The sequence below is a fragment of the Littorina saxatilis genome, linkage group LG17 (assembly GCF_037325665.1).
Source record: "Littorina saxatilis isolate snail1 linkage group LG17, US_GU_Lsax_2.0, whole genome shotgun sequence".
Lineage (NCBI taxonomy): Eukaryota > Metazoa > Mollusca > Gastropoda > Littorinimorpha > Littorinidae > Littorina > Littorina saxatilis.
Genome location: NC_090261.1, coordinates 22,849,947 through 22,862,777, shown reverse-complemented (window position 1 = coordinate 22,862,777; position 12,831 = coordinate 22,849,947). Strand labels below are relative to the sequence as shown.

Genomic DNA, 12,831 nt, shown 5'->3' with positions numbered 1-12,831 from the left:
TCAATCATACCACCAACACAGGAGTGGCGCATCTGCCGATGATGGTCGTTCACTGTGGAATCTTGCCTGTGCGTGTGTGAATGTCGTTAGACTTGGTCATTTTATTATATTTAGTCAAGTTTTGACTAAATATTTTAACATCGAGGGGGAATCGAAACGAGGGTCGTGGTGTATGTGTGTGCGTGTGTGCGTGCGTGTGTGTGTGTGTGTGTAGAGCGATTCAGACTAAACTACTGGACCGATCTTTATGAAATTTGACATGAGAGGTCCTGGGTATGAAATCCCCGAACGTTTTTTTCATTTTTTTGATAAATGTCTTTGATGACGTCATATCCGGCTTTTCGTGAAAGTTGAGGCGGCACTGTCACGCCCTCATTTTTCAACCAAATTGGTTCAAATTTTGGTCAAGTAATCTTCGACGAAGCCCGGACTTCGGTATTGCATTTCAGCTTGGTGGCTTAAAAATTAATTAATGACTTTGGTCATTAAAAATCTGAAAATTGTAAAAAAAAATAAAAAAATTATAAAACGATCCAAATTTACGTTTATCTTATTCTCCATCATTTGCTGATTCCAAAAACATATAAATATGTTATATTCGGATTAAAAACAAGCTCTGAAAATTAAAATATATAAAAATTATTATCAAAATTAAATTGTCCAAATCAATTTAAAAACACTTTCATCTTATTCCTTGTCGGTTCCTGATTCCAAAAACATATACATATGATATGTTTAGATTAAAAACACGCTCAGAAAGTTAAAACAAACAGAGGTACAGAAAAGCGTGCTATCCTTCTTAGCGCAACTACTACCCCGCATTGCGTTCAGTTTCATTCTGTGAGTTCGACAGCTACTTGACTAAATATTGTATTTTCGCCTTACGCGACTTGTTACTGACTATGGTATTTTCCATCAAAGCAGATTTGCTCACCTTCATTGGAATAATAAAGAGACGTTAGTAAGTGTGCACTTCTTTCCTTTTAAATACGTGTTAGTAAGTGTGCGGCACTTCTTTCCTTTTAAATACGTGTTAGTAAGTGTGCACTTCTTTCCTTTTAAATACGTGTTAGTAAGTGTGCACTTCTTTCCTTTTAAATACGTGTTAGTAAGTGTGCACTTCTTTCCTTTTAAATACGTGTTAGTAAGTGTGCACTTCTTTCCTTTTAAATATGGTCTCTTTATTGTTCCCTCTCACGTGCAGTCGCCATTGTTGAGGGCCCCAAAGGGGGGGGGTATCATCACGATCACGGGAAGGGAAATTTTAGCTTTCACGATCACAGTTACCTTGATTTTTGTTTTCACGATCACAAACACCTTGACGAATAGAGGATCATAGAGTGATACAGCTGTGAAAAATGTACGTTGAAAATAATGAAATGCTTTGCAATAATGCCCATCACGATCACGAAAACAAATGACGATCACGATCACGAGACTTGATTTTTTTGTCATCACGGATCACGGGCAAAGTCCCATCACGATCACAGAAATGGAAATTTCGGCAATCACGGTCACAGAAAGGTAAAAAAACGCCAATCACGATCACGATTTTAAACCCTTTGGGGCCCTCATTGTTTAATACTTTCATTGGAATAGTTATTTGTGGCGTGCCGAGACCAACAAAACAGAGTGCTGGAAGTCAGTCAGTGATTGTTCTGATAATTGCAGTTCTTACCGTGCCGCAGTGGCCCGGCCCCCCACCCACACCGTGACCCCGTTTTCAGACCTCCAATGAAAATAAAACAAAATCAGTCAGGCATTTAGGTGGGAGTCTGAGTATGGAGGCAATCTCACAGAAGTTTACCTGGAATCGGAGTATGGCTGACTCAGTAGATGGCGGGGTGAAAACGGTCATACACGAAGAAGAAAAAAAACCCCACTCGATCGTGGGAAGCAAAACTAACCAAACAAGAAGATATGTATGTGCATGAGTTTCAGCCAAGAACGACGCAGAAAAAGAAGAAAAAGATCTCATTGACGTTAATTATGGACAGCGGAACATAATTAAGAACAAGTCACGTAAGGCGAAAATACAACATTTAGTCAAGCTGTCGAACTCACAGAAAAGTGAAACTGAACGCACTGCATTGTTTCAGCAAGACCGTATACTCGTAGCATCGTCATATCAGTCCACCGCTCGTGGCAAAGGTAGTGAAATTGACAATCCAGAATAGCGCGGTAGTGGTTGCGCTGAGCAGGATAGCACGCTTTTCTGTATCTCAGGCTATTCTTTTTAACTTTCCGAGCTTGTTTTAATCTAAACATATCATATCTATATGTTTTTGGAATCAGGAACCGACAAGGAATAAGATGAAATATATTGTTTTTAAATCGATTTCGGAAATTTGATTTTAATCAGTCATAATTTCTATATATTTTTAATTTTCAGAGCTTGTGTTTAATCCGAATATAACATATTTATATGTTTTTGAAATCAGAAAATGATGAAGAATAAGATGTAATTGTTTTTGGATCGTTTTATAAAAGAATGATTTTAATTACAATTTTTAGATTTGTAATGACCAAAGTCATCAATTATTTTTTAAGCCTCCAAACTGAAATGCAATACCGTAAAGTTCGGCGTTTGTCGAAGATTGCTTGGCCAAAATGTCAATCAATTTCATTGAAAAATAAGGGTGTGACATGATGTGACAGTGCCGCCTCAACTTTTACAAAAAGCCGGATATGACGTCATCAAAGATATTTATCGAAAAAATGAACGTCCGGGGATATAATTTCCAGGAACTCTTATGTAAAATTTCCTAAAGATCGGTCCATTAGTTTACTCTGAATCGCTGTACGCACACACACGCAGACTGACACACATAGGCTACACCACGACCCTCGTCTCGACTTGAAATCGGGGGGGGGGGGGGGGGGGGGGGGGGGGGGGTTACCATAGGGACTCGAGATTGCACTGTATTTTTTTGCCTGGACATCAGTCCCCGTCCCCCTACTCAGTTTGTTGTGTAAACTAATTGGAGGCCGGGTGGGGAGGATTGAAAACAACAGGTTGTTTTCGTTCTTCTGCTCTGCTCATTGACTGAACGCCGCGCGGCTTTTCCACTTCGTGGGGGCAGGGACCTATATTTAGGTCTATGGTGGGGGTTAGGCCTACTAGGCTTTTGTAAGCGCAGGTCTAAGACTGATCAGTTCCGACTCCTGGCTGTTCGACTTTCTGGATACTGACTGGAGTCTTTATCGAGTGATCTCGAGTCTCTCAGTGTTGCGCGCGCGTCAGTGCAGTGCGTGTGTACGTGATGTCAGTGTGTACCGTCGTGTGTGTATCACTGAGTGTGTGTGTGTGTGCCGTGTGTGTATGTGTGTGTGGTGTGCAAGGGCGGATTCACTTTGGAGAGGGGGGTTACAAAATGACTGCGAAGATACAAGTTGACGGCGCCGAAGGCGCCTAAGCCTCTTGGGGGGTCCGGGGGCATGCCCCCCCGGAAAAGTTTTTTTATCCAAAGAAGCAAAATAGAGCTATCTGGTGCATCCTGAGCCAATAAATTACCTCTTTTTTGGGGGGGGTGGGGGGTGGGGGGGGGGGGGGTTACGTAACCCGTGTAACCCCCCCCCCCAGATCCGCCCTTGGGTGTGTGTGTGTCAGAGTGTGTGTGTGTGTGTGTTCAGGTTGTGTGTGTGCCGGTGTGTGTGTGGGTGGTGTGTGCACGGTCAGTGTGTGAGTGTGCCGTGTGTTAGTCAGTCCCTTTCGTACGGAGCATTTTTGTTCAGATCGTCTTTCTGTTGTTCCCTTTGAGTTTCTTCGCTGATCATATTTAATGGTCTTTAATTTTTGTTTTAAATTTTACCTTACTTTAGTTATGATAGCACCCGTACCGAACAATTTCTTGCAAAGAGTTACGTTCCTTCGTCAACTCTCCCGTGAATGAATCACAAAAATGAATGTAACAGTGCGAAAATGGCGGCGATAGTGTTAGATGTGGCTGCATGGCAGGCAGTTTTGCTTTGTTTTCTCTTTGCTGTCATTTATGTCGGCAGTTTATATGTGTGGGGAAACCTATCAGGACATGACAGGTACAGAAGTTGCAACATTTCACATATGTTGCTTTATATATTTCTCGCTTCCCGCTTAGATTATTGTTTTAAAGTTTCGCTCAATAGCGGCTCATTCCAACACTGCAACAGTTACAATGCAGTATTAAACTGAGTGTCTGTAAACCACCTGCCTCCAAGACTGACACACACCATTAGGAGATTCAATCGGTGTGACGACACGTCCACGATGCTAAATCTGCAGATTTGCAACTGAATATTGAAACGTCTGGACCGGTCTGACCACAGGCGGAAGGTATCGTTCACTGGACCACTACTTCCATAGAAAGACTACAAGGTTTGACACTCACTTCGAGTCGTCTGTGTTCTTGGAGTCGCTTCCTGCGGACAATTTTTTTGTTCAAGACGATTTGCCTCTTCCTACAGTCTGTGTTAGGTCAAATAAATACAGTTGAATGATTATTTTAACCGTATGTACCTTTAATTTTCAGCTGCCGTCCGCTCCAGGTTGTTTTTAACCATCATTTGGACGAATGTTTGTTTGCGAACTGCAACCCTGTAGCCGGTAAGAAATCATGCATCCCCCACCGAATATGCATACCAGTGCTCATTGGTCTAAAACAAATATTGCAGCAAAGGGAAGCTACCCACGGGAGTTCCATATCCGGTTATTAGCCAATGATCGCATCGGACTACTATCTCCTCGGACATACGATGATCATCAGCCGCACAGGGTCTAAGTGGTATGCCGTTGACAGACACGTTTTGTCGCACAAAATACGGTTTAAAAACATGCAGTGGACAGGCAGCTAAATATAAAAGGTACAGACAGTTAGAACATTCATTTATCACGGCATTTGTAAAGTTACAAAGGTTCTTGACATTGGCAATTATTTTGTGCATAATTTTTTTCTCAAGTTAGTGGAGCACGACTCGAAGCTGAGTGACAAACCTTGTAGTCTTTTTATGGAAGTAGTGGTCCAGTGAACGATACCTTCCGCCTGTGGTCTGACTAAATACTACGCGATCGCACGCGGACTTGCACTACCTTGCGCTACCAAACTTAAGCATGTACATGTACTTTTTTTTATTTTTATATATATATAGGCTAGTATCTTCACAACATTATCTGACTTTATACCAAGTTTTAAGTCACAGAAATAAAAAAATAAGGGAGTTATGATGTATTTTGCGACGAGCTATCAAGCGAAAGTGAAAGCATCGTGGTTCAGCGTCCGACCATGTTCGTATTGATCTAAGAACGCAGGCTCAACCTCAAAATAAAGAATGTTCCTGTAAGACTCTTCACAACATTATCATACTTTGTACCGAGTTTTAAGTCACAGAAATAAAAAATAAGGAAGTTATGATGCATTTTCGAAGAGCTAGCGAGCAAAAGTGCAAACATCGGATATCCGCGTCCGACCATGTTCGCATTGTTTTTAGAATCCCTCGACCACAAATTAAATTACGGTTGTTTAATAATTATTCTTATATGTCTAGTATCTTCAGGACATCATCTGCCTTTACACCGAGTTTTAAGTCACAGAAATAATAAAAATGTGAGTGTTTGTGTGAGTGTGCGTGCGTGCGCGTGTTTTATGGTACGTGCATGCTGCGTGTGTATCTGTGACGGTGTGTGTTTGTGTGTACATGCATCATAACTCCCTTCATTTTTATTTCTATGACTTAAAACTCGATACAAAAACAGGTAATGTTATGGATATATATACTAGATCTATATATGAATATTGCATGAACATACCGGGTACACACTGACACACACACACACACACACCACGGCACACACACACACACACTGACACACCGGGCACACACACACACACAAAAACACTCACGTATACACTAACAAACACTCCTCACACGCAGACGGTTGTTGTTGTTGTTGAGTATGGGAACGTAGTGTGGTCACCTTCATTAATAATTGCTTAAAAGTTAAAGAAGCATATAATGATACATATACTCATAGTCATAGAAAGTGTAAAGCAGCGATTTTCGAAAAAAGTTGCTGGCACCCAGGGGCTAAACTATGATTAGTATGAACAGAGATTGAAGTTTCCTAATATGCCAAGTGTGGAGTACAGGAGGTTCACAGGCGACATGATCGAGACCTACAATTAGTACTAAATTATAAATACTACACAACCTTTATGATTAACACTCTACTAACTTACTTCTCCAGTTACATGAGGGTTCCAGCACAAGAGGCATGATTATAAACAAATAAAAACCCTGTTATTGTGTTAAGACTAACCTGTATGCAAACTTTTTTGTTTTATATTAACCAGTAACCGTGTTGTGAATAACTGGAACAATTTGCCACCCAACATTGTGTCAGCAGGAACACTTAAATACATTTAAAAATGTACTTGACAAACACTGGAGATGATTTATGTTCTCTACAAATTTAAAACTCAACTGAGATCGTCCTAGGAGTAGGACGTACGCAGCGCACAAATTATGAACAATGATATTTCAAATCATCATTGGAAAACATAGCAGGCAAAAGGCTGGAAAGCCTATTTGGTCACATATGTTATGTTTTGTTAAAAGCAAACACTTGCCCACAACTAACACTCAGAAATATTCCAGACAAATTTTGCTTCAAAAGTTCTATATTTACTCTTTCTAATCATAGCGACCACCTGTCTATTGGTATTACTTTTGGTCGGCCCCTTTGGTAGTCGTTATAGAGTAGACAAGTTTGACTGTATATCAAAAACATGAAGACAATCCATTTATCAAAGTTGAAGTTGAACTGAAGCAGAATTCTGTTATTTTCAATACATCAATTACTTTTCCAATCAATCAGTCACTATGCTAAATCTAGGCAGTACACTTTTACAGTTACACTGCGTTGCAGTTATTGAGTTAGAGTTAACTAAAACATTTCTCCTGAAGGAGAAAACTTGATTTTTTGTTTTGTTTTTAGTATATTTGTTTTACAGTCAGCTTCTTAGGAAGTTAACAAAGAGCATCTTAGCCATCTACGTAGTACTTACCCTAAACGGAAAAGTGAATTGTCTTTCTTGCAGGCAAATGTTTATTTTGTTTTTGAGAAATGTGAAAATATACAGTCAGATTCAGAAAGATACTCATACTGTGTTTAATTGTTTCTGCACCTAGAGACCATCCAGATGTGATCAGACGTCGCTTCATAAGTGTCGGTGTGGTCTGCCTGTGTGCTCCAGTACTGCTCTGGATGTTCAGCGACTACGGTGATGGCCCTGATGTAAGGAGACCTTAACATTTTTATTTTGGTGAATTTCTTTTACAATAACAGCTAACAGAAACACTCACCTTACAGCCCTGAAAGGTCCTGATTTGGCCTATTATGGTCCGCTGGACCCGAAAAGCAACAGCTAACTAACTAACAGCCCTGAAAGTCCAAAAAATTGTGCACTAGCCAAAAGTGATTCTGAAAATTTACTTGCCAGAGAGCAAACTTTACTAGCCAAACCAACAATTTGTTTCAGCAACTTTGCACACGTTTGGCGAGTAGATTAACACTTCTACATGTCAGTTACATGTTTCTACTTGCCATGGTGAGTACAATACTCACCACTTTCAGGGCTGCCTTAGTAACAGTGTTCAGTCTAACTGTCTTTTTGCTTCGTGCACCTTCTTAGTAATCTTACTCCTCCCTTCTCCATCAGTTCCAAAAGCACCAGAAATGTATAGAACTGCATTAGGTTTGCAGTTTGAATTTTAAACTCTGTTACAGTGTTCTAGATGATCGGACGTGTAGCAAAGACATGGTATGTGTACGTGTAGATATTGCGTCACCCGTGACTCACTTTTTTTCTCCAATGACAATGTTCCAAATCATACGTTGTTTTTGCTCCCACCAAGACTGCAGATCTTGGCAAATGCGTGACGTAAAACCTAGATTTGATGACGTTACTCATACGCGTTCCCGTACACGTGGTGAAAAGTGCCACATCTAGATCTTGCTATTGTCTCAGGGCACCTTTGGGGGGACGTGTTGCAAGATCAAGATAGGAACAGTTCATTAATCTTTAATAATAATGAGGAGAGTATTCCTCTTCCCTAGCATTTATGATGCTATGCTTGAGTGAATAGTACCTTCAAGAGTATTACATGCATGTATACATGTGTGATGCACAATCAGATAGGAAGTGCGTCTTCAAATGTAAGTAAATGAATGTCAAAACCAGAGCATAAGAAGCGCCTGTACTTTTAAAGTAAAGAATGGCTTTTGTAGAAAAGAGAAGAAGAAACAAGTCGCGTAATGCGAAATTACTACATTTAGTCAAGCTGTGGAACTCACAGAATGAATCTGAACGCACTGCATTTTTTTCACAATGACCGTAGTCCGCCGCTCGTGCAAAAGGCAGTGAAATTAACGAGCCTGTTTAGTGCGGTAGTGGTTGCGCTGTGCTGCATAGCATGCTTTTCTGTACCTCTCTTCGTTTTAACTTTCTGAGCGTGTTTTTAATCCAAACATATCATATCTATATGTTTTTGGAATCAGGAACCGACAAGGAATAAGATGAAATTGTTTTAAATCGATTTCGGAAATTTTATTTTAATCATAATTTTTATATTTTTTTAAATTTTCAGAGCTTGTTTTTAATCCGAATATAACATATTTATATGTTTTTGGAATCAGAAAAGGATGAAGAATACAATGTACGTAATTTTGGATCGTTTTATAAAAAAAAAATTTAAACTTACGCTCCTTGACGCACCCCCTCCGCCCTTGCGGGTCACTCCCCATCCACACACACAATCACACTTTTAGCGCACCAATATCCGCTCTTTGCTAATTTACAGGCATCTCCTAATGTTTGAAATTTAACACTTTCCGGTATTGAGTAATCGTTCATTGCTTGTCCATAAGGTCTGCTGCCATCGTGAATGAGTCTAATTTCTTTATCGTTTTTTGGTATAGCTGCCAAGGCACTAACTATGGTAGGCTTCTTTGAAGCAATAACGTAGTTTCCTTTGTTTATCTGATCTATGAGTTCCTGCTCTACTGCTACTTTATGCTGTATCGCTGATCTGTGGTTCTTATGTTCTACTGGTGTTACTACACTGCCTCTTTCAATAATGCGAAAACCGTGTTCTATGCCATCCAACAAAAAGGTCTTATCGCTATCATCTACAAGCTCATTTTGCCAAATATGAAGTTTTGCGCTAATGGAAGAACTACCACAGAGAAAGTTACGATTGTCAGGGTTCTGTGCTGCATAAGGACTAGAGTGGTTGGGGCCTACCTTGGCCGAAGAGGCAATTTGCTGTGCTGGATCCTATATCAGGGGGTGGCTGCCAGGGTTCGCTGAGTGCTGGATTGTGGGATGGTCCTTGCCGCAGCTGCTGCACGCGTGCTCGTAGATACAACGTGGACCATAGGCGCATGACCCCTTGTTGTACTGCAGGCACACCTCTTTGCCCCCCGGTCCTGTCGGTCGCTGTCGGTGCGCGCCACTGGCTCCGCCGTTGCCGCCAGACTTCTTGGTGGCTGGCGTAGCCCGCTCCCGAAGCACAACTGTCGCCAGGTGTGGTGCTTCGGTCCCCCAGGACAATTTGTCGGCCGCCTGACGCTGTCGATATTCGTCATCGAAAATGAGCACAGACTGCCAGGTGAAACGGCAGCCTAACTCCCCCACCATCTCTGTGTAGCGTAGATAGGCCGCTACATCAAAGTCTTTATCACGGGACAGGAGTGTGGCCATGATTCTGGCATTTGCCACAATCCACCCGATCTAACTTCGGCTTTGTATTGGGTAATTTGATTGTCACCCCTCCGCCAAGAGACACCTCCACAGCCAACAAGGATGAAACGAAGTCGATGATCTTTAATCCCTCACCTTTTGGTCTTGCCGGCGTCACTGGCGAACCGTCCATGTTGAGTCGCCCCAGCAATTCCGCCAAACCACTGGCACCTCTGGCGGTGTCGTTGCTCATGGGGCCTCCCCCATCTTTTGCTTGCAGGGTTTTAATCCCTGCCCGAAGCAGGGCAAAATGACCCCTTTTTATGTTGGCACTCAGAGATTCCAAATCCTCCGGCTCGACACATTTGAGGGCCGCCAACGAATCGAACCCCTCTTTGACGAGGACGCTGATCACCGCTGAAGGAAGGTTTGACTCCTTACACCATTGTTCTATTTCGGACATGATCTCATAAATAATGTTCACTTGCTGACGCGCGCACTTCAATGCTGCTGCTGCTGCTGCTTTGCCGCTAATGCAAGAGCGTGTATCCTCTGGCACTCACTTGCCAGAACGTTTGGCGCCAAAACCTCCACTACAACACCCTCCCCATCCCACCTTACTTCTAGGTCCCGCCCACATCCGCTATCTCCATTCCTTCCCCCTTCCTCTCCATCCTTGTCCAGTCCTAAATACCATCGCATCACCTTCAGTTTAAAAACAATTTATCGTTCCTCTAAACTGACACTTTTAATTACAATTTTCAGATTTTTAATGACCAAAGTCATTAATTCATTTTTAAGCCTCCAAGCTGAAATGCAATACCAAAGTCCGGCCTTCGTCGAAGATTGCTTGGCCAAAATTTCAATCAATTTTATTGAAAAATGAGGGTGTGACAGTGCCGCCTGAACTTTTACAAAAAGCCGGATATGACGTCATCAAAGACATTTATCGAAAAAATGAAAAAAAAACTCTGGGGATATCATACCCAGGAACTCTCATGTAAAATTTCATAAAGATCGGTCCAGTAGTTTAATCTGAATCGCTCTACACACACACACACGCACTTAAAATTGGCAATCCAGTGGCTGCTCCGCCTGGCGTCTGGCATTATGGGGTTAGTGCTAGAACTGGTTGGTCCGGTGTCAGAATAATGTGACTGGGTGAGACATGAAGCCTTTGCTGCGACTTCTGTCTTGTGTGTGGCGCACGTTATATGTCAAAGCAGCACCGCCCTGGTCGGCTGGGCGTTAAGCAAACAAACAAACACACACGCACAGACAGACACACACACACACACACACACACACACACACACACACACACACACACACACCACGACCCTCGTCTCGATTCCCCCTCTATGTTAAAACATTTAGTCAAAACTTGACTAAATGTAAAAAGAAATATTGGCTGACTAGTTGAGTTTTAAATCCTCTAAGAACCAGTTGGCTTATCTTGGGAAAGGTAAATGTAAAAATGCTATTTGGGAGGACTCCACATGACAGACCGACATGTATACACACACACACAAAATTAATAAAATATAATGGGTGTACAGTGGAACCCTCCTTTAAGACCTTGACAAATCTGAGAAAAGCAGGTCTTAAAATGGGGGTACATTTACACAGGTTATCAACAGAATATCTGAAAAAGCAAGGTCTGAAAAGGGAGGAAGTTTAAATTAGGGGGTCTTAAAATGGAGGTTCCACTGTATTTTATTGGGGAATGTTAGCAGTAGCAAGTGAATGAATTGCTGTAGCTTTGTACTCCATGATTTTGACAACACTTTCATTTACAGGCTCATTATATTTGGGAGTGGATGGGGTTGAGATTTCCATGGTTTGGTCTGACTCTGATCTTTGCTGCCGTGTTTCCTCTCATCTTGACCATGGTAAATCTTCTTTGTTCTTTAGCTTATGTATTTTCCTGGCATCTTTTTTTTAAAGCATTACAGAACATTAGATTTTTGTTTCACTGAATGGCATAGGAAGATACATGTTGATCATACATAAATGGTCCTGAAATTACTTTTTATTTTTTATTTTCTATTTGTTTAAATTCTGCATCATTGCATCTTGTGAATTTTGATTTTTTTTTTTAAAGATTTTTTTTTTTAAGATTTTTTTTTTTTAAGATTTTTTTTTTTACATGAGATTTTTGTTTGTTTTTTGTTTACATATCTTTGAAGTACTGTATAAACCACTGACATATATATGTAATATATATAATATATATAAAACATCAGAAATTGTGAAAACATTTTAAAAAAAATTTACTGTATAAACCACTGACATATATATATATAATATATCCCATGACCTCCCTTCTTTGTCTCTGTTACTTCAGTATGGGTATATATGTTGTATTTTTATAGCTCAATAAATACATCATGGACTCAAAAAAATATATGATAGTGCAGATTCCGATTTGGGCGAAGAACTACTTTGCTCCCGACCTTTGACCTCGCGCCGAACAATGTGACACATTTGTATGAAGTTCCAAAATCGTATTGCACGGCTCAGAAAACCATATCAGTTGCACGCAAAAATGAATCTCAGAACTGATCTGATGTATGAGATGCAATAAGCAAACGTTTCTTTCATTATGAAAGCAATGCAGGTGGGAAAAAACGAACATTCAACTTACAAGATAACCAGATGCTAGCGAACCAAAACAAAAACACGAGTACCCTCCCCTTGCTTCGTTAGCAGACGACTTTTGAGAATCTGTCAGACCGTCCTTACCTGGCACGGTTGGGCTTCGCTATCATCAGCTGTTTCACGTGTTTTGCGAGCAAGTCTACTCTTTTGCCTGGCTCTGCAGTAAGTCCACATTGGCGATGAAGGTATCTAAGAACTTAACATGTGTGTATTTTTCCGTAATCCAGTCATATTCTTTCAAAATGCAATCAAGCGGCGGTGACAGACTTGGGTCCTGTTTTCATCGCATCAATACCAGTTTAGGTTCATGCAAACACACTCGCAAAACAGTTTATCATGTAGATACATTTCAAATAGGGAGCAAATGGTTAAATCTACATATGTGTTCCCTAAAATTTGCTTCTCTGTCAATAAGACTAATTGTATAATAATGCGTTCGAAAAAAACAACGTGG

The 12,831-nt window shown here is 40.9% G+C and overlaps 1 protein-coding gene across 1 annotated transcript in view; it reads left to right on the top strand.

Moving 5' to 3' along the window:
• Positions 1-3,912: 3,912 nt before the first annotated feature.
• Positions 3,913-12,831, top strand: part of LOC138952050 (CAAX prenyl protease 2-like) — a 31,332-nt gene continuing 22,413 nt past the window's right edge. Inside the window, exons 1-3 of the mRNA XM_070323625.1 lie at positions 3,913-4,038; positions 7,165-7,270; positions 11,516-11,608. Of these exons, the coding sequence (XP_070179726.1) occupies positions 3,923-4,038; positions 7,165-7,270; positions 11,516-11,608 (315 nt within the window). The 5' untranslated portion in view covers positions 3,913-3,922. The remainder of the gene's footprint in view (positions 4,039-7,164; positions 7,271-11,515; positions 11,609-12,831) is intronic.